The sequence below is a fragment of the Protomyctophum bolini genome (assembly GCF_963924005.1).
Source record: "Protomyctophum bolini genome assembly, chromosome: 8".
In the NCBI taxonomy this organism is placed as follows: domain Eukaryota; kingdom Metazoa; phylum Chordata; class Actinopteri; order Myctophiformes; family Myctophidae; genus Protomyctophum; species Protomyctophum bolini.
In genome coordinates, this window is record NC_137869.1 from 19669538 (window position 1) to 19690702 (window position 21165).

Below are 21165 nucleotides of genomic sequence, written 5' to 3' on the forward strand. Positions count from 1 at the left end.
TCTGCTCTCTTCCTTCCTAAGCCTCCACCTTCCTTTCTTCCTGTCCTTGCCTTCTCTCCATCAGTAATTTCACCTTGCAGTACATGCCCTTACCTCTCAGCGACATCAGCCAGGCGTACCGCAGCGCCCCCGAGAGGACAGAACAAGCACTGACCAAGGTTAGCAGCTTTAAGACCAACCCTCTGCTTTCCCAGGAAAAGTCAACACAGAATTTAAATCATGAAAGCTCATAAAAATAAGTCTGATAAGTGGTTCTCCTAAGTGGGTCCGGGGACACCCAAGGGACCTTGAGGGGGTTCAAGGGGGTCCCCTGCTAAATTAGTTCATATAGCATCAATATCAGTTTAACAACTATGCATCAGCAATTTGAAAATAGACAAATATTTTCCCTGGTACAAAATATTTTTAGATGGAGGTCTGTGGCCATATTCATTTGGGGGTTCTTGACATGAAAATGAAGAAATACAGTTTTGCAGAGCGATCTATAGATTCAAGAATAGAAAATGTATGTAATGATTTCTTGTCACAACTCAATTCAAGTCCAACTATTTGTAGAGCACAGCCGATACACAGCCGTTGAGTATCAATGTGCTTTAAGACAATGAAGATGAAACGCAGACAAAGGTACTGCAAACCAGGTCGTAAAAACAGACATAAAAATGCACTCAATATCACCTAAAATTAAATTCACCTATCCCCCAGGATGTGCACAGAGCCATTCGTAACCATGTCACAGAAGCACTCAAGCAGATAATATGTGTGCATATACCGGTATACACACACAGACTGCACGCGCACACACACACACACACACACACACACACACACACACACACACACACACACACACACACACAAAAGGTAAATAGGTTAATACTGTGACGTTAAGTTAAGTCACAGTATTTAGAGGAACTCCCCTCCAGTGAGAGGACCTAGGTTCAAGTCCTGCGCTTGATGAAGTGTCCTTGAGCAAAGCACTTTATCATAATATCTGCATCCAGAGATGCACCCAGAGAAGTACAGTATGTGGGTGGTGGCCAGCAAAAGAAAATAGATAATTTCCCTTCATGGCTCTATTATCCAGCAAAAAATCATGTAAGAGACTTTCTGTGCACTCAGGCGACAGTGATTGATTCAGCTAATAAAAAAATGCCCAAAAGTCTGAAACTCTTAATTGATTTTGGGTTCACTTTCCCTTCCAAGTCTCCTCTCATCTCCTACAGCAGAATCCTTAGAGCTAATCCATTAAGACCTGAGGCCGGGTCTACAAATGCCTTCCAAATCAGTAGTTCACACACTACAAAAATAGCAGATGTACCAGATCGCAGTGCGGCATGAAATGATGCGATGTGAGCTTGTATTGTATATATCTGCTATTTTTGAATAGCCAACACAAAAATCAAAAATTACACAGATGCATTTCCGGTTTTAATGGGTGACAGCAGTGTATGTGGGTGGTGACATGGTGACAGCAGTGTATTTGGGTGGTGACATGGTGACAGCAGTGTATTTGGGTGGTGACATGGTGACAGCAGTGTATTTGGGTGGTGACATGGTGACAGCAGTGACTCATTGAATGTCCCTGTGTGGTGTCCAGATCCAGAGGGCTCTGCTTAGAAACAACCAGACTCAGCGCTTCTCTCAGAGGCAGGCTCTACGCTTACACCAGGGCCTGGTCACCAGCACTGCTGAACAGGTACAGTGCCCACAGTGTGTGTGTGTGTGTGTGTGTGTGTGTGTGTGTGTGTGTGTGTGTGTGTGTGTGTGTGTGTGTGTGTGTGTGTGTGTGTGTGTGTGTGTGTGTGTGTGTGTGTGTGTGTGTGTGTGTGTGTGTGTGTGTGTGTGTGTGTGTGTGTGTGTGTGTGTGCAATGCCGTGCATGTGGATGTGAGCGTGTGTGTGTGTGTGTGTGTGTGTGTGTGTGTGTGTGCAATGCCGTGCATGCATATCGTCTCTGTCGTGTGGAAACCTAATAATTTGAGGTTAGTTTTCAGGACTCAAATTCAGAAGTTGCAGAGTTGCAACTCTTACTTTTGCATGAGGATATGGAGATGAGAGGTTTCTGCATGTGTGTGTGAGTGCATGTGAGTGGCGGTGTGTTTCTAACGCTGCCCAGTGTGTGTTTCCCCACAGGTGATGGAGCGTCTGAGCGAGCGTGTACAGCAGCAGGTGTGTGTGCTGCGAGGTGCCGGAGACATGGAGGAGATCCACTCTGCCAAGCAAGTCCTAAAGGAGGCCAGGAACTCCCGCGCTGTGAGTCTCCGTGTGTGTGTGTGTGTGTGTGTGTGTGTGTGTGTGTGTGTGTGTGTGTGTGTGTGTGTGTGAGTGTGTGTGTGTGTGTGTGTGTGTGAAGTTGACGTTGACTTGTTCCTCTGTGTGTCCTCATCATGCCAGCTGTACCCATCGTTGTGTGAGCTGGCTCATGTGCTGTCTGTGGACGGGCCGGTCAGACAGAGGCTGGACTCCCTGGCCGGTGAGCTGGCCAAAGCAGCCGATAAGGAACTACAGGTACGCTCCATGTCCTCAGAGAGAGAGAGAGAGAGAGAGAGAGAGAGAGACTGTGGTGACATGTGGTGTGTTGGGTCCATGACATTATCCGCATGAACACTGGCGTCCATATTCTGGGGGAGAACACCGAACACAATCCTATCTCCTGGCTTTCAGAAATTACGTCACATGGCAGCCAAGTCTATGCACTTTTAATGTTTGTTTAGAGTACGATATTTAAAGGAGTGTGATTTTTAAGCAGTGAATTGGCCATTTGGCCTACAGGTCATCGTGGATTCCATGGTGTCCCTGTGCCGCGAGCTGTGTCCTCGGTCCTCCTCTGCGGCCGAGAGGCTGAGTCCCCCGCTGTCGTCCGTCTCGGAGCGCGTGTCCGTCCCTCGTTCGGCCATTCGCACGGCCCTGATGGAGAGAGCGGCGCAGGACATCCACCGAGCATTGGAGTAAGAGGCTGCTTTTTACTAGGACAGTGGTTGCCAAGCTTTTCTGGACCAAGTGGCCCACTTGAAAACCTCACCCATCAGACCACTTAAAGGGGAATACCACTCATTTTCAACATTTTACTATGGCATTAATATACCGTACCTTAGAGCTGTTGTGTGGAAATAATTAAAAAGTCCCCCCCATTCTGTGTTTTCTAGAACTGGAGGTATGAAAGAAAATAAATTCATATTATCAGTATCACAATGAAATTATTTGTTATTTTATAATAATAATTATTATTAGTTATTAATTATGAGTTATTTATTAGTGGTGCAACCACTCCCTTACAGAGCTATGTGTGTGGGTGGGTGTCTGGCTGGCTGGCTGGGTGGGTGGGTGGGTGCAGTGTGCCTGGCTGGGTATGAGCACGAAAACAGCATGGTTGTTTTTCACCACCTGTGCACAACCTAACACACACACAAACACACACGCACACACATATTAACTGTATATATGATGATTTCGGGTGTGCCAGTACAGTACAGTACAGTACAGTACAGTACAGTACAGTAGAGGGAGGGACCGGCAGATCATTCATTTCTCAACCGTTTTGGATGCGGGGCGGCATGCCGGAACCGGCCCGGCCCCCTGGGCGCGTTCCTGGGGCTCTTGTACTTCTGCTATAATTGCAGATTTTTTAAAGATCTTAAAAGTGTGAGAACTACTGAATTAGAAGGCATTTGTAGTATCGGTATCAATGGGTAAAAAAAGAGACAACAGCTCTTTGTTCCTCGCACTCGTCCTCCACAGAGAAGTGAAGCTGTCGGTGGTTTCCTATCTCACCAACTCTATCGTGGACCAAATTCTGCAAGAACTCTATGCCACCCACAAGACACTGGTAAGTACAGTACACAGCACTTAGTGCTGTCACACTGTTACTCTAGTGTGACATTAATTTGTCCCTGAGTGAGTGAGTGAGTGAATGACTGACTGACTGACTGACTGACTGACTGACTGACTGACTGAATTAGAGTTAATACAGTGAGTGAGAAAATGAGATTTAGAGTGAGCGTAAGCGTAAGGCTAATATTTATCCTATTCAGATCTTCATATAGTGTGTGTGTGTGTGTGTGTGTGTGTGTGTGTGTGTGTGTGTGTGTGTGTGTGTGTGTGTGTGTGTGTGTGTGTGTGTGTGTGTGTGTGTGCTGTGCTGCTGGGCTGACGTTACCCTGGAGTGGGTAGGGTCTAACTCTGAGGCGGTGGCTGCCTCAGAGAATGTTATATCTGACCCCAGTATCTCTGTCAGAGCGATTATGACTGTGTGTGGAACGGAGCATCAACTTCCACTGACTAATGGCCGAGGTCGCCTCCTATGGGCACAACAAAAGACAGCGACAACATTGGACTGAGTTGAGATTACAAGAAAAGACTGCATGTCTTCCTGCTGCGGACCATTCTGTCTCTCACTCTGTGTTAAAAAATGTTGCCATTGATGAGTGCATTGTTGTTTTTACTTTGAAAGCGAGATTACAGGTTCTACCTTCTAAACTTAATCTCTCCATCTGGTTTCCAGGCAATCATGCTCCTCACTGTATCCATCATGGCCATGAACAAATAGATGAAACCATGTCCCACATCTTAAATGGTTGCCATGTTTACAGGGGCCTTTACATATGTAGGCATGACAGAATAGTGGATTTGATATCGAAATACATCTCTTCCATTTTCAGGTCCTTCAGCATTCTACTGTGAAGCCAAGGATGTTTAACCTGTGTAATGATGATTCTGTGTTCTCTAACATTTCAGCTAACACCCCTGATGTCATTGTTGTAAATGAAAACCATAGAGAGGTATTCCTGTACTTCTCATTATGTGGACATAAATAAACATTTCAAATGTGTGTGTGTGTGTGTGTGTGTGTGTGTGTGTGTGTGTGTGTGTGTGTGTGTGTGTGTGTGTGTGTGTGTGCGCGTGTGTGTCAGACACGGCAAGTGTCCCAGTTGAAGCGCTGGGAGGGGACATGTGAAGGTGGGACAGGTCGAAGGTCGCACAGACACAGAGACTCTCTGGAAATCACAGATGAAGAGCTGAGTACCAGCATAGTGAGTGCTAATTAGTACTTTGTGTATGTGTGTGTGTGTGTGTGTGTGTGTGTGTGTGCGCGTGTGTGTGTGTGTGTGTGTGTGTGTGTGTGTGTGTGTGTGTGTGCGTGCGTGCGTGCGTGCGTGCGTGCGTGCGTGCGTGCGTGCGTGCGTGCGTGCGTGCGTGCGTGCGTGTGTGTGTGCGTGCAGTGGTTCCCAAACCGTTTACATTTCAAAGACCCCCCATAACTCTGAGAGTGTTGCAAATGCCAATTTGGACATAATTATACATAATGAGGACATACTTATATTGGTTTAGATTCATCTTTCCCAACTCTTTCTAAAACAAGCATGAAAATACAAAGAAAAGCAATATCTTCAGTTATTTTTTATTATTTTTTATAGTTTGCAGAAAATACAATACAAGGTATTTATTCTAAGAGGATTTAAACCCAAGAAAGCCTATGGCTTGTTTCAAAGGACCCCAATGGAACATGTCATGACACAGGAATATAAAAGAGCAAAGGGCTCCTCAGTAAATTAAAAAAGATAGACTGCTTGTAATATTAACATATAGCGTTAATTTACTTTATCGATTTGTAACTCTCAGAGTTACAGACCAGTAAGAGACCTTTTGGAACCCCTCAAGGAACCCTGAGGGTTCTTCATGGATCCCAAAGGCCCCTTTTCCACCGAAATAACTTTGGTTCTATAGATCTGGTTCCGGTCTACATTCTTGGAACCTTGGTGCTTTCACGGAACCAGTTTCTGAACCAACTTTTAGGGTTCTGAACCAATTCATTTTCAATGGAAACACTCTGAAATGAACTGGTTCCCACTGACCTAGGTTCCCTGCAGCCATATGTGAAACCTGTGGTTTCAAACCTTGGCGTCAAACTAGACAATGCCCTTAAACTTGACAAACAAGTCAATGCGGTAGTTAGCTCTAGTTTTTATCATCTGAGGCTGCTGGCCAAAATCAAGTCTGTGCTATCTTTTAGTGATTTTGAGCGGGTTATACATGCCTTTATATCTACGCGGTTGGATTACTGTAATGCCTTGTACGCTGGTTTAAACCAAGCCTCCCTTGCTCGACTCCAGCTAGTCCAAAACTCAGCCGCTCGTCTGCTCACAGGGACTCGCAGACGTGAGCATATCACACCTGTCTTGGCCTCCCTTCATTGGCTCCCTGTCCGCTTCAGAGTGGATTTTAAAATTATTCTATTTGTCTTTAAATCTATAAATGGTCTGGCTCCTCTTTATCTGTCTGAACTTATTGAGGTTTATACGCCTACTAGGTCACTGCGGTCTGAGGGCCAGCTAAACCTCAGGGTCACAAAGAAGACCCGCTTGAAGTCCAGAGGCGACCGAGCCTTTTCCGTTGTAGCCCCTAAACTTTGGAACGCACTCCCCTCCCACGTCAAATCGGCCCCCTCCATCGAGACTTTTAAATCTCGCCTAAAGACCCACCTCTTTACCTTGGCTTTTAACCCCGCTTGAGTTCCTTCGGTCCTTATATGTTGTATATAATGTATATTGTCTCATTTGTTTTCACTGTTTGTACTTTGTTTTCTCGCTGTTGTTTTTCTGTGTGGTAGCTGTAGTGCATTTGTTTTTATTTTTCTCCTGTACAGCACTTTGTAAACTCTTGAGTTTTGAAACGTGCTATATAAATAAAGTGGATTGGATTGGATTGGATTGGTTCAATATTAGGCGGGAAAAAAAGAACTGAACCGGTTAAGTCCGGTGGAAAAGGGATTGATTGATTGATTGATTGATTGAAATATTTATTAACAGTTTGCAGAATTACAGTACATTTCAAGCACAAACTCAATACAAAGACTGTTAACTGTGAGTGGACGACCCAATTAAGCATTACATTTGTTTACAAGAGGGTCCACCATGTTCAATTCATCAAAACAATTAGAGACGTACAAATAGACACTTCTATATAGTCAAAGAACAGAATAGGAATTCATCATAAAGGAAGCAAAAAGGGAAAAGGGGCCTTGAGATGCACTGATGTAGAGAGGTATACTGCACAGCAGCAGTATGTGAGTCAATAACAACTCCTGAGCATCTCTCCATGTCCGTCTTCTCTCCGAGGATACGATAGCCATTAAGAAGCACAGCTCCAGAACTCGACGCATCCGACCCGTCTCCACCAGACTGAGTGAGTACTGAACCACATCCTCTGCTGCCGCGCCACGCCCTGACTCACTAAGCACTCCATTAGCGTGGTTGCTGCTGGGCCCGTTTCTCCTCTGCCATCTCTCTCTCTCTCTCTCTCTCTCTCTCTCTCTCCTCATCTCCCTCCCTCCCTCCTGCCATCAGAGACAGAGAGCTCTATTAATGGTTGACTCAGTCTGCTGTGTCTCTTTGAAATGGAGCAGCTGCCAGTTGTTTTAAATGTAAAGCTAAGTGCCTTTGAAGCAGAGATGACAGCTCCCCTGGAGTCTCAAAAGAAATTCATAACTCACCTGTACTTTCGTCCCCATCACTCCTCCCCCCTCTCTCTCTTTTTCTCTCTCTCTCTCTTTCTTTCTCCCCCCCCCCCCCCCCCCCCCCTTTACCAGGCCTGTGTGATGACTCCAGCTCGTCGCCGCCCCCATCCTTCTCCTCGCCGCTCTCCCGATCGGCATCGTGGGAGGGGCTGTCGGAGCTGCCTACACAGGGGGTCCCGCTCAGCCACGTGACCCGGGTTCGCCCCCGGCCCCCACGGAGGCACAAGGGGGGGCACGTCCCCCCAGCCGACATGGTGAGGGTGGGGGCAACGATCCTATCAAGCCCTTTTATACCCCGCAACATACTGTAGTTTTGTGTGTGTGTGTGTGTGTGTGTGTGGGTGGATATTTATTAGTAGGAGATTCATTTAGGGAAAGTATTGGGAAACATGAATTAATTCATGAATATTCAACATGGGGAAACCCAGTGGTTTATCTCCCCCCGAGATGGAAAAGCTCAAGGGCGGAGTTGCATGAATTATACATGTGAAGAATTACCTATAGAATGTTTAATATTGCTAACGTATATCGGATATGTATTTTTACACCGAGTCTCGGTCGATGAGATTCTTATTTAAAGATACATCAAACATAATATGAGTCGTGACCTTTGTGTGGGGGTTGTGTGTGTGTGTGTGTGTGTGTGTGTGTGTGTGTGTGTGTGTGTGTGTGTGTGTGTGTGTGTGCGTGCGTGCGTGCGTGCGTGCGTGCGTGCGTGCGTGCGTGCGTGCGTGCGTGCGTGGGTGCGTGGGTGCGTGTGTGTGAGTGTGTTCCATCCAAAAGATGTTTCCATTGTTGAACTAATGACGCTACAGAAGCTATTTAACTTAATTTATGACTCATGCATAATTCCCATCTCCTGTTTCCAAATGCCCAGAGCCTGCCGTAATGCAAGGCTCTTATTTTATCAGAAATATTCTGGCCTGTATCAAGGAAGTACAGTACATCGATACAAATTGGATCATTGCAATCAGGTTATGTCGTCTCACCTTAGCTGTAGAGCAGTCCATTTGTATTATTGAACAGAGAACATTTTGGAAAAGGAAACCCAGTCCAGAGTAAATGGACCCTTTCGAAAGTGGACTGAGGGTGAGGCGCTGTGCGCTCCATGCACAGGTGTTTGTGTGATCCGTGCGTGTTTGTGTGTCTACAGCATTGCAGTGAAAACGGAGCAATAAGTCCTCTGGATGATGGACTACCAGACTTCTATACCAAAAGAGTCCTCCCAGATAGGTGAGAGTCACTTTTAATTTACACAGTAAAATCCTCAGGGTCCATTTGGTTCCATTTGTCTTCAGAGTCAAATTTACACTGAGGATTTTACCGTTTTCCTGCTAGAGTTCCACTGTTCTCTTCCCTTTAACACGCATGCACGTACACACGTACGCGCATGCATGCACACACGCGCACACACACACACACACACACACGCACACACACACACACACACACACACACACGCACACGCACACGCATGCACACACATCAGCCCACACTACAGCATACATCATCTGATTACACAGTGCTTTTTTTAATCACATTACATTTAGCATTGAACATATTTCAAGTAAAAGCACTCTCTCGCTAAGAATTGCGTGCCAAGAGGTGTTGCTTAGCAACGCTCCGACCATGTATGAGTCCCAGTGCCAGGAGAGCGAGAGGGACGTTGATCTTGAATAGGTCTGACACAATTCAAATGACACATCGGAGCAACAATGGAAATGACTCATGTGTGATTACATGTATTGAGAATATATATATTTTGTAACATCTCTCTCTCTCTCTCTCTCTCTCTCTCCGTTGCAATTTAAGCCACTTAAGCACTAATGGTGAACATAGCCGATGTAGAAACTCATAGTGAGCTTGTTTCACTGTATCTTTTACTTTATTCTATTTTGCTCCTCCTGCACCCCTAGATGTCGGAAAGCCTGTCCGTTTTTCTTTTTTGTCGTAAGGAGACCACGGAAGGAGCATGTATTGACCTTTACTCTGTGTCTGTACATTAACTGCTGTGCTGCCTCTGGCAACTAAATTCCCCCCATGGGATCACTAAAGGTCTCTCTGTATATATCTCTCTCTCTCTCTCTCTCTCTCTCTCTCTCTCTCTCTCTCTCTCTCTCTGGTGTTTACAGCCAGCTCTCCTCTCTGCACAAAGCACACTCTCTTAGGAGGAAGAAGAGGCGCAACATGTTGGCCATATTCGGTTTCCGTAAGAACCGCAACCATGCGCTGGCCAATCAGGGCCCAGAGTCTGGAGGAGAGCTTTATGGCGAGGAGTGTCGCACTGTCGCCACGGCGCCCACAGGGTTGGTGAAAACACGCTTTCTATCGTCGCTGTCGGGCAGAAACCTTGTATCTCCATTTCTCCAACTTTTCTTTTGTCAATGATTCCCTTACTTCGTCATAATGCACAAATGCACATTATTAAATAGTATTTAATAGTAATATAATACTATAAATATGGTTTTCACTATTTAATAATAGAAAATGAAAAACAATTGGTTTTGGAGGTTTCAGGTTCCCATCTGACTACGACAATTACTGTAACAATCATCTTTTCAGCCATTATTCCCTTGATTAGTTTTTCAATTAAATGAATAATCGAGTTAGTTGCCAACAAATTCAGCTGCAGAGCTCTGAATCTGTCTTGAGAAATGACATAAACATGGCTGATCTACAAGCTCTGCATTGCGTTTTAGATCAGCTATTTTTGTCATTTAAATAATAGGTATATTAAGTTGTACTTTGTTTCTTGTATGTTTTTTATGCTTTGTCTCGTAATGTACCGGTAATGTGCTTCACTGCTTGTTTTGTTTTTATGTGTAGTGTTGTGACTACGGATGAAATTTAGCATCACTTCAAAGCCCCCCTTTTCAATATGTCCCTGTTTTTGAGACCCACTTTTCAGTTATTGAGCACATCATGGCTGTGTGATAGATCAGACATTATCACGAATTCTCCACATTTTTATTCAACTTAGAAGTGCCATCAAAAATGTTCCTTGCATTTTTATCTCTGGGCTTTTCTTTGTTCTCTCCTGTTGGACAAAACAAGCTACAGCAGTCCACTCCATAAGGACTTAAATGAGACCAGGCTTATGGCTGCCAAAGCACAGAGCGTGTGTGTACAGTCTGTGCACAGATGTAGATGACAGCCGGGTGGCAAAAAACATTGTTACCCAACCAAATGGTGACAACTCGATCAGCCCCATGGTTGGAAATGAACAATGACTTCCATGAGTCATAAACAGATAATACACTTCAGCACGGTAGCTCATGTCATGCTTTGATGTTTTACCACTGAGGACGTGATACCACGTGACACGTTTGTCATCTCTCTGCCATTAGATCACAGCGATTTATTGTGTTCAAACACTGCTTCTCACTCTATTAAAGCTCTGACTAAAATAGTAAGGTGAAATGGTTATTTGTGTTGGCACTGGCGGGGATGAATAAAGTGACAGCTGAGTTGCACTTCCGTTACGCCGCGTGACAACCTGTGTTACATTTCAAGACAATAGTAAGCCATGGTTTAATTCGGTGGGATTTGTATTTCTTCATGGATATAGCAGACGCGTTCGTGGACTAGATTCTTTTGACGTCTTTATTGCCCAAGTGGGGTGGGGTGGGTGGGCGAGGTGGGCAGTGAGAATTATTACAGAATAATAAATACATTCCCACAATTTCAATGTACAAGACAACAAAAACAACAAAGACAACATGGCATGTAACGATATATCGTAAATCGTAGTATTACGATGCAAAAAATAGCCAAAAAATGTTTTCGTAAGAGAATTGATTAAAATAATGAGTTTTCAGTCAGTATTAAAAAGAGGATAAGAAAAAACCCAGTATTGTAAAAAGAAAATCACACTCGTGTGAAGTGAAGGGTGCTCTTATCATCACGTCGATCCGTGCTCATTGCTCAGCCAACCAAGGTGTTCTTTTTCTTTTTTTAACATATGTTTATTCATTTTCTTTACAGTACACATTACAGTAGTAGTACAGTATTTTCAACAATTGACATATTTTCCCCCCCCACATCCCCCTGGCAGCACAAATACAAACAAAATTTGACAATAATAAATACAAAACAAAAATAAATAAATGACAAAACGAAAAATAAAACGAAAAACGAAAATAAAACACATTACATATACAGTTAAACAAACAGATTCACAATGTCCATCACAGTTCCCTACCCCCACCCCCCAGCTGACTACTCAGTTAACCACTATACATCCAAAGCCTCTTCAATATCACCTCGCTTAATGAAGTCCAAGAACTTCTCCCATATCTTAGAGAATACCGCAGGTTTCTTCCTAATTACATAAGTTAGTTTCTCATGTGCCAAACTGGTTGTTAAGTTCCTCAGCCAAAAGCCGATCGTAGGGGCATTGACATTCTTCCAAGCGCAATTGAGCGTCTGGCCTGTAACAGGCAAAGGTCGGTCATTCTTTTTTCATTACTATTTAGTGTACAATTTAATGGATAAATACTGAGTATACATAGTTTAGGACAAAGAGGAACTGGACCTGACGTAATCTGAGAGACATAATGGACCACAGACCTCCAAAATGTTTTAATCTCCTCACATTCCCATAAGCAGTGGAACAGTGTACCTTTATGTTCCCCACATTTATAACATAAATCAGGAATGTTTGGATCAAATTTATTTACTTTCTCCGGGGTTATGTAAGTTCTCATTATCCAATTATACTGAATTAGTCTGTAGTGTCGGCCCGATACGCGGATGGAAATGAGCACAGGGTCAGGATGTAAAAGCAGCCACACCGTGGTTTATTCCAAAAAGAAGGTGAACAGCATGGAAAATGGCAGCACGCAGGCAGCAAACAAATAGGGCATGTTGGTGTGCAGCTCCACCATGCCCTCTCACTGAATCCAACACTGAGTTGGTGTGTGCTTCCTGGCAGCCTTTTATAGTCAGCTGAACCAATCAGTGCAGACTGTACCATTTCACCTGGTTAAACATGCAACACTTTCCTGACCCCCACATAACCCACATCACATGAACCTATAAATCTATATCCCTACACCGGTAAGTACATATCAATGATGCCCACTATTGCAAGATAACCCACATGTCACATTATCATTAGCAGCTCCAATGCATCACTCAAACACCCCCATGGCTATTCCACCGTGGTCCAGTCCAGACCAATACATGGTGCTCTGGTAGCCTGGGACTCTTTTCCCTGAACACACTGGAACAGACAGAACAGAAGCAGTCAGTATTCAAGTACCCATAACACAGTCTCATATTACATAATTGTATTTTCATGTTCATCATACTTTCAATAAACCAGTTCAACTCATGACTCTTCCTTTGTGTGCAAATATACATACTTAAATGTGCCCAATATCAGTAACGGAGGACCACTTCGTTACATAGTCTTAATCTAGTATTGATAGTTTGCGTTTGTGCCTTGGAACATATTAAACCCCAATCAATTTCTGTCCATTTTTGTCTTATTTTCTCCGAGTCATCTTTATGAAACCCTTCTAGTATACCATACATTTGTGAGACCAACCCCTTTCCTAAACAATCCTGTTTGGAAAACCTCTCAAGCACGGTTAAAGGAGGTTGTTTTGTATTTTTGACACATGTAATAATAAAGTTTCTGATTTGCAAGTATTTAAAGAAGTGGTTTTGCGGTACCTCATATCTCCTCCTCAGCCCCTCAAAAGACATTAGATTGCCATTCTCGTATAGATCCACCACTTTCTTTAAGCCTTTATTGAACCATAATTTAAATCCCAGATCCCTTCTAGCTGGAATAAAATGTTCATTTCCCCAAATCGGTGCAAAGCAGGACAGCTCTGGGGTGTTTCCCATGAATTTATGGATTTCAAACCATATATTTATAGTATTGATGACAAAAGGGTTAGACACACTTTTGAGTATAGCAAGGAATCCAGAGATAGATCTCTTGCGGATAGTAGGAGTTCAATTTGGACCCAGGATGGCTTAACATTTTCAGTGAACCAAAACATTGAAGCGCGTAGTTGAGCCTCCCAATAGTACCACTGCAAATTTGGGAACTGTAAACCCCCTCTATCATATGGCAAATATAAAAGAGAGAGTCTAAGCCTGGGCTTTCTATTATTCCAAATAAAATCTGTAAAAAGATTTTTTATTCTGTTGAAAAAATGTAGTGGTGGAGCCAATGGAATTAACCAAGGTGTTCTAGTGGGCCCTGATCCAGAAAAGGTTAGGAACGACTGCTTTAAGGATCAACCTAACTTTAATCATCTTCCTCTCGCAGGACAGCCACAGAGAATGTTTACACGCTGCTGCAGCCCCCGAGGCCTGCCTCCGTACGAGCTGGGTCCCCTGGGGTCGCCGGGGCTGATTGGAAGACGGACGATCAACAGGGGGGAAATCTGCTGGTTTTGAGTTCGCCTCCGCCACCACCTGGCATCCCACATCCAGGCATGGGAGCTGGAAGCAACCACCCCTTCTACACTCCCAACGAGGTACTTATAAAACACAACCTCTCTGTACTGTAGAGTAAACCTTTGGTCCTCAAAGTGGGGTCCTTGAGGGAGTTCCAGGGGGTCCCCAGCAAAATGATGAACACTTTAGTTGAACCCTATTCTATAGATAAATTCACGCAGGCTGCCCTGGGCGCAATAATAGCTGCGGTGCCACATTAAGCGCAGCTTGACACCGCAGCATTGATTGCCTACAGCTGGCATACAGGGCACCGCTCCACGGATTTGTCTATACTGTACTTCGACGGGTTGACAAATCTGGACAAATCTTCTCTTATGAGTCCCTGGTACGAAATATTTTCAAATGGGGTCAGCGCACAAAGCGCACAAATACATATTCTGTAATTAGGGGGTCGTTGACATGAACTTTTTTGATGAAAACTGCTGTGGACTTGGGGAGGGCAGCAGTGGCCGGTGAGTGTAATGCACATATGCGCTTTTGGATAAAGTCGCCAACTCGCCATATAAATGCACCATTTACTTGTATTGGGTGTGATTATTTCATTTGGTCTCTTTTCTGCCTATTTGCTTTCAACAGATAAGTGAAGACACAGGGCTCGAACCCATAGAATCGGACAGGCAGTGGGCTGAGGACAAGCAGCCGGACAGACAGTGGGTAGACAGCCAACACTCAGACAGGCAGCGGGCGGAGGGGAGACAGCTGGAGAAACATGGCGACAGACAGCCCAGTCAACTGTGGCTGGACGACAGGCCGCCGGACAGAACCCGTTCAGAGACGAAGGCGGCGGAGAGGTTCTGGTCGGAGAGCAGGCACCCGGACCGGCCCGCGGAGAAGCAGTGGACAGTGGACAGGCACACGCAGAGGCAGATCGACAGGAAAATGGAGAGACAGTGGACCATGGGCAGACCGGTGGACAGGGCGTGGTCGGAGACCAGGCAGACAGAAATAGCCACAGACAGACAGTGGATGGAGAGCAGACACCCGGCCCGGAAGCCGGACAGACCGATGCAGCACCTGGCCCAGAGGCCGCTGCCGCCGTACCCCGCAGACAGGACCCCTTCGCCCAAACAGGAAACGGATCCACTGAGACACGCGGAGGCCACAGCCTCAGAGCCGCGGCATCCGTGCCCACAGCAGGACGGCCCGGCGGACAGGCAGACTTGTTCGGACACGGCGGGAGTGCAGGCAGAGGGGTGGAGGGTAGGTGGAGGAGGAGGAGGAGGGATGTACTCTGGCAGAGCCGTTCTCTGTCCAACTAAACCTGATCCTCCGCCCCAGAGCAGTAAACCCAGCCTGTCCAAGCTGAGACAGAGGCATCGACTAGAGAGTTCAGGTAGGACAGGACATTATAAAATCCTCAGCATTAAAGGAGGCGTAAACTAAATCATATGTTTTTATAAGAGAAAAGATTTGCCTTATTTTCTGATTGTAGTCATGTCTCTCTTCACACTATCTCTGTCTTCTCTCTTGTCTGTATGTGCAGAGGAGGAAGGAGATGCAGAAAGAGTGATTGGAAAGAGTGAGTGGAAGGAGAAGGGGAGAGAGCCAGAGGGTCACCCACCTCCTATTCCAGAGAAGGTGCATTTTCTTTTTTATATATATTTTTTATCCCACGATTTTGTAACCCATTTTTCACCCCTGTGTCAATCATCTAATGTGATCCTGGGCTCTACACACCCTCCACCAACCTAGTCCCCACATATGGGGGACAAGGGGAGAGCAACGGACGGCCCGAATGGCGGCCCGAACCTCTAGTGGAACCAAATTAGACGAGTTAAATAAGCACTGATTTACGATAACATGCCCTCTCTTATTCTAATCCTATATGAAAATTGGCTTAAGGAAGGACTAACAGGCGAGTGGACCTCTGATGTCACGCTCATGTCACCATGACTCAGCCGTAATCACTGTGGTTGCCGATAGGCAAACAGACTATTGTTATTGGTCTTTTTGTTCTCTCCTCGGATTGGACCACAGTTACACACCCCTGCCTATAATTGCCCTCATATGATTGGACAATATACAGTGACATCACAAATGTATGTGTATATGTCCTGGCTGCCCTCTTCTGATTGGACCATATTCCTATATAGGCAACCACACATCTTTCTAGTTCAGATTGTTGCTGTGAGGTGCAGCCTGTTCACCGGTGGTTTAATGTTGTCCCCATGCATGCGGTGCTGCGTGCCTGCATGCGGTGCTGCGTGCCTGCATCCTGCTCTGACGGGACGAGCAGCCAAAGACATCGTCATACGTGACTTTTCCAAAGGACTCAGCCAATGAGAGGAACCTGCCGCCCCCTCCTGTGCCACCTCCTGTCAGCAGGCCTGTGCTGGGACTGTCTGAGCGAGCTGCCAGCCAAGGTACACCGCGCTCACACACACACACACACACACACACACACACACGCACACACACACACACACACACACACACACACGCACGCGCACGCACACACACACACACACACACACACGCACACACACACCCAGCCAAGGTACACCGCTCTCACACACACACACACACGTACATGCATGCACAGTTTGCACACGCACGCACAGCCAAGGTACACCGCGCTCACACACACACACACACACACACGCACACACACACACACACACACACACACACACACACACACACACACACACACACACACACACACACGCACACACACACCCAGCCAAGGTACACCGCGCTCACACACACGCACACACATGCACACGCAGACGCATGCACACGCACAGCCATGGTACACCGCGCTCACACACACACACGCGCACACACACACACACACACACACAAGCACACTCACACAAACAACACACACCCAGCCAAGGTACACCGCTCTCACAGACATAAACACATGCACAACCAGAAAAACAAACTCATCTCCTGTGATGTAACATTAAAAAAAAGAAAAAACTTTCCACAATTTCCCCAAAGTAAAAATAGAAAATAAAATGTTTTTGTTTTATTTTTATTAAAAAAATACCGGAAATAGCAGATCTACAAGATATACCGTATCCGTCACATTGCAATATCTTGTGAGCTTGTAGATCAGCTCTTGTTGCAATTTTTCTGGGAACCCCCTGTAACCCCTCAATGACCCCAAAGTATATAGGGGTCAAGTGGTTAACAGAGGAGGCAATTTCAGATCACTTGGAAGGTCTAACGCTCAGCGATATCAAATTAGTTATGCACAAGCTTAATGTGAATAATTAATACAAACACTGCATAGCTTTAAAAAGGAACATTTGAAGTCTCATTATCATATTAATTAATGAGATTTTCATAACTACTTTATCAACCAGGTTTACTAGTATAGAGCCCAGAGGGACTCCGGTGACTCCAGTCAACCAGGTTTACGTGGTTAAAGTTTGTCTGGATATGTAGAATCTCTGAGAAGTGCACTCTATTACTTTAATTGAATATCAACTGTATTTTATATGACATGATGACACACATATGACATAAGTAAGTAAGTACATTTGTATTTATATAGCACACGGAAATTGCTTTACATACAATAAAAATACGACAAGTAAAAAAATAACAAATAGCAAATTAGCAAAAACTGTAGAATAGAAACAAAATCTGCGGACATATTACAAAGAAGAATGCATTTCTAAACAGAATCATTTTTAAGTGGATCTTAAAAACGCCCACAGACACTGCAGCTCAGGAACAGTGAAAGGGCATTCCATAGTGTGTGGGCTGACCTTAGGGTCCTGCTCGACACATGCCACTCTAGCAGGTCAGTTATAATTTATTGACCATGCAGAGCTCTATACGAACCCTAAAAACAACAGGAATTCAGCCAATGCAAGGAGGCAAGGACTGGAGTAATGTGACACCTACGGCTGGACCTGGTTAACAGTCTGGCAGCAGCATCTTGGATTAATTGGAGGCGGTCTATGGATGCTTTACTGAGGCAGGTGAAAAGTGAATTGCAATAGAGAGGATAAAAAGGCATGAATAATAATTTCTAACTCTTTGTGTGAGACAATAGACTTGAGCTTAACAATGTACACATGTGACATACGGTATGATATGTGACACACGTGACATACTGTAGGAGCTGACATGTGACATATGATGTGCAGGAGATGAAGGAATGAGGCCACAGGCTCCAGCTAAACCACAGAGGAACAGAAAGACGATGTCTTGTGATTCAGGTACAAATTGTGTCATGTCTCCTGACTCCTGTTACTAAAGGAAGTTGAAACTGCACACTGGAAATACTGAAAAGGCTCTGTTGTATTTTATTGTGTAAAATACAGCAGAGCTTTTTCAGTATTTCCAGTGTGCAGACAGTATATCATTCATTACATTTATAACATTTCTAACAAATTAAACCGTGGGGAAATGACGGTGAGAATTCAGCGAGTTATGATTTGAATTGGGAAGAGAGCTCCTGTTTCAATAGATATAAATGGGGCACACATGTATTAGGAATCATATGGCAGCCACGATGACACATAATATTGCTCCAATTAGGTATATATATATATATATATATATCTATGGGTACTGTAGTTACCAGTGCTGTTAGAATGTATTCATCTTGGTTGTACTTGTGTTTGTGTTTGTGTGAATGCTCATTAATCTGTGCGTTAAGCATCTGTATCCGATTGTTAATGACAATGTATGTCGTTTCCTGTCCTTATTTGTCTCAGGCACAGACAGGGACAGCCCTAATAACCTTGAGAGGCCCCCAAATCGCAAACCCCCCGTGAAAAAACCTAGACTGCCCCAGAACAGAAACAAATCACTGGATTTGTCTGGTACTTGTCTCTTTGTATATACTGTTTGTGTTGTTTGTGTTGTTTGTGATGAGGTATTCCTATATCTTTACAGGGATCACAAGTTCCCAGTTTTGAAACCAAATTTTAGTTAAGTGGTTAACGACACATGAATCTGTGGTGTGACAAACTCAAAATACATGATTATTTATTACTGCTTTATAGGTACTTTGACGTTTCAGCAAGTTACCACAAACTTGCACAAAGGAACCATAATAATACATTTTAAGTATTGCAGGTAGCTATAGCTGGGTCTGCTGACCTACAACTATGCATGGCAGCCATATTGGCATAAAATACCGGTAGGTTAATGTTACTTATTTCACAAGTGTTAGCAATGATACTAATTGAGGCTGTGTTCCATTTAGTGTGTATAGCAGCTCTGACTATTTGACCAGAATCAAACACGATCTGAATTAGTATAAATGGCAATACCTGTGAAGAAAGCAACATTATTTCATGCCAAATATGGCTTCCGTGCATAGAGCCCATTCTTTTGTACTATTTGATACAAGTAATGAGTGAATGTGTGTGCATTCTCCAGACAGCATCCACTCAGCGCCCGGAAACGGCGAGCTGGTTTGATAGCGAGGGGTTTATCTGCCTTGGTCCAGCTGGGGGGTTGTCATGACAACTGTGGTGCACTTCATCAAAAGGGCAAAAAGGGAGAAAGCTGTGTAAGAACCGGAGCAACCAGTTGACCATGGAGACAGACCGAAGACAAGGAAGGAACCAGCAGCACAAGATCAATCATAACATCTTTGATGTGCTGCTTCTATGTCTCTCACTCACTCTTACGGCCATCACTGTTTCCCGTCTTTGCTTTTCTCTCACTTGTAACGTTAAATGAAACCCGGAACTATTTTGCAGCTGTCTGAATGGTTAAAAAAAACATAATAATTGTTGTGTGATTGTCACCACCGTGCTCTATGACGCAGATGGATTCCCTGTGCTTGAGCATTGTGGCTGCACTAGCCAAGGGAGGGGCACAAATATGTGTAAACAGTCTTTATTAGAATGTTTCTAAATCTGCCAATGCATTTTTTGACTGATGATACAGTTTGATTGCCTTGGGCGACACTTGAAAACAAGTTTGCTTGAATGAAACTTGATCATTTCTATCTAGTTTTGCTTTCATGGACTGAAAGGTGATATATTTTATAGAAAATTCTAATAAGAAATTATGTATGACAGCCCTCACTGTACAAATAAAACAATGATGAATTGTGAATTCACTGTTGGTTGGTTTGTTTGGAGCCCCCCAGGGGTCCGAGAAGAATATATTTGTTTGTGTGACAAGTGAATAATTTAGCTCAGTGGTTTTCAAAGTGGGATCCAGGGACCCTCTGGGTTCGTTGTGAGAGTTCCAAATGGACCTTTACAGGTCTGTAATTCTGAGAGTGTTGGCTACAAATGGAACCAAATGTCCATTTGTACACTAGAGTCATGGGGGTTAAAAGTTATGAGAACAGCCTATCTCAGCGAGACTGGACTTGATTGAATACTGTACTTTGTAATAATTACAATACATCGCCCAGGAGTCTGTACTTGTTCCCCTCCTTTTTCATCTACACCAAATCTCTTTGCCGAAAATCATCAATCTACAATACAAGCTCACAACGCGTCACGGCACAACGCTTTGTGAGCTTATAGATCTGCTATTTTGCGGGAGCCTAACATTACATGCCCAGAACAGATACGCTATAGGGTTTGTGTGCTCTGTCATGCAAAATTACAAGGATTTGTTTCTTAGCTTAGCCGGTTAAACTGCCACTTTATCTGCATATTGAGATGCTGGCAGTTGCAAACAGTAGGGGGCAACCACTGCCTGCAAATGATGGAGACACTAACCCACCAATCATCACAGCAGTCTGCAGAGAATAATCTTCTAGCAGGTTGTCATTAGCAACCATGCCTTCACAGCATCACATGTAGACAGAGTAGGCCTACTCACTCATTTACCATGTCTTTCTCATGTTGACCTGAGAAAGCACAAATGCCCCACAAGGTATGGGTTAAAATAGCTACAGTAACTTCTAACGTCAAAGTACACATGTACTGTACATGCAAAAGTATATGACTATGTGCTTAATAACAGACTGATGTGCTGGTATAAGCCATTCCGAGAGCAGGCTGGAGCTCAACCTAGAAGAAGCTGCATAGAGCACATTGTGGCACTTCGACTTATAATTGAACATTGTGTCAGAAAGAAGCTGAAACTGTATGTTGCCTTTATAGACTTTTCCAAAGCCTATGACAGGGTGCCGAGAGGAAAACTGTTCAAGGTATTGAAGAGCCTGGGATCCACCACAATAACAGCATCCACTGGAGTGAGGCAAGGATCCCCTACATCCTGCTTCCTGTTTGTAAT

General features: G+C 44.4%; 1 protein-coding gene across 1 annotated transcript in view; it reads left to right on the forward strand.

Moving 5' to 3' along the window:
• Positions 1-19421, forward strand: part of LOC308320138 (capping protein, Arp2/3 and myosin-I linker protein 3-like) — a gene marked incomplete at its 5' end in the record, with an annotated part of 45714 nt that extends 26293 nt beyond the window's left edge. Inside the window, 18 exon segments of the mRNA XM_080770457.1 lie at positions 65-158; positions 1598-1696; positions 2133-2252; positions 2394-2507; positions 2772-2947; positions 3738-3825; positions 4910-5029; positions 7115-7181; positions 7585-7766; positions 8666-8745; positions 9645-9818; positions 13799-14009; positions 14566-15322; positions 15473-15567; positions 16226-16352; positions 18096-18167; positions 18669-18776; positions 19339-19421. Of these exon segments, the coding sequence (XP_080626583.1) occupies positions 65-158; positions 1598-1696; positions 2133-2252; positions 2394-2507; positions 2772-2947; positions 3738-3825; positions 4910-5029; positions 7115-7181; positions 7585-7766; positions 8666-8745; positions 9645-9818; positions 13799-14009; positions 14566-15322; positions 15473-15567; positions 16226-16352; positions 18096-18167; positions 18669-18776; positions 19339-19379 (2725 nt within the window). The 3' untranslated portion in view covers positions 19380-19421.
• Positions 19422-21165: the final 1744 nt, after the last annotated feature.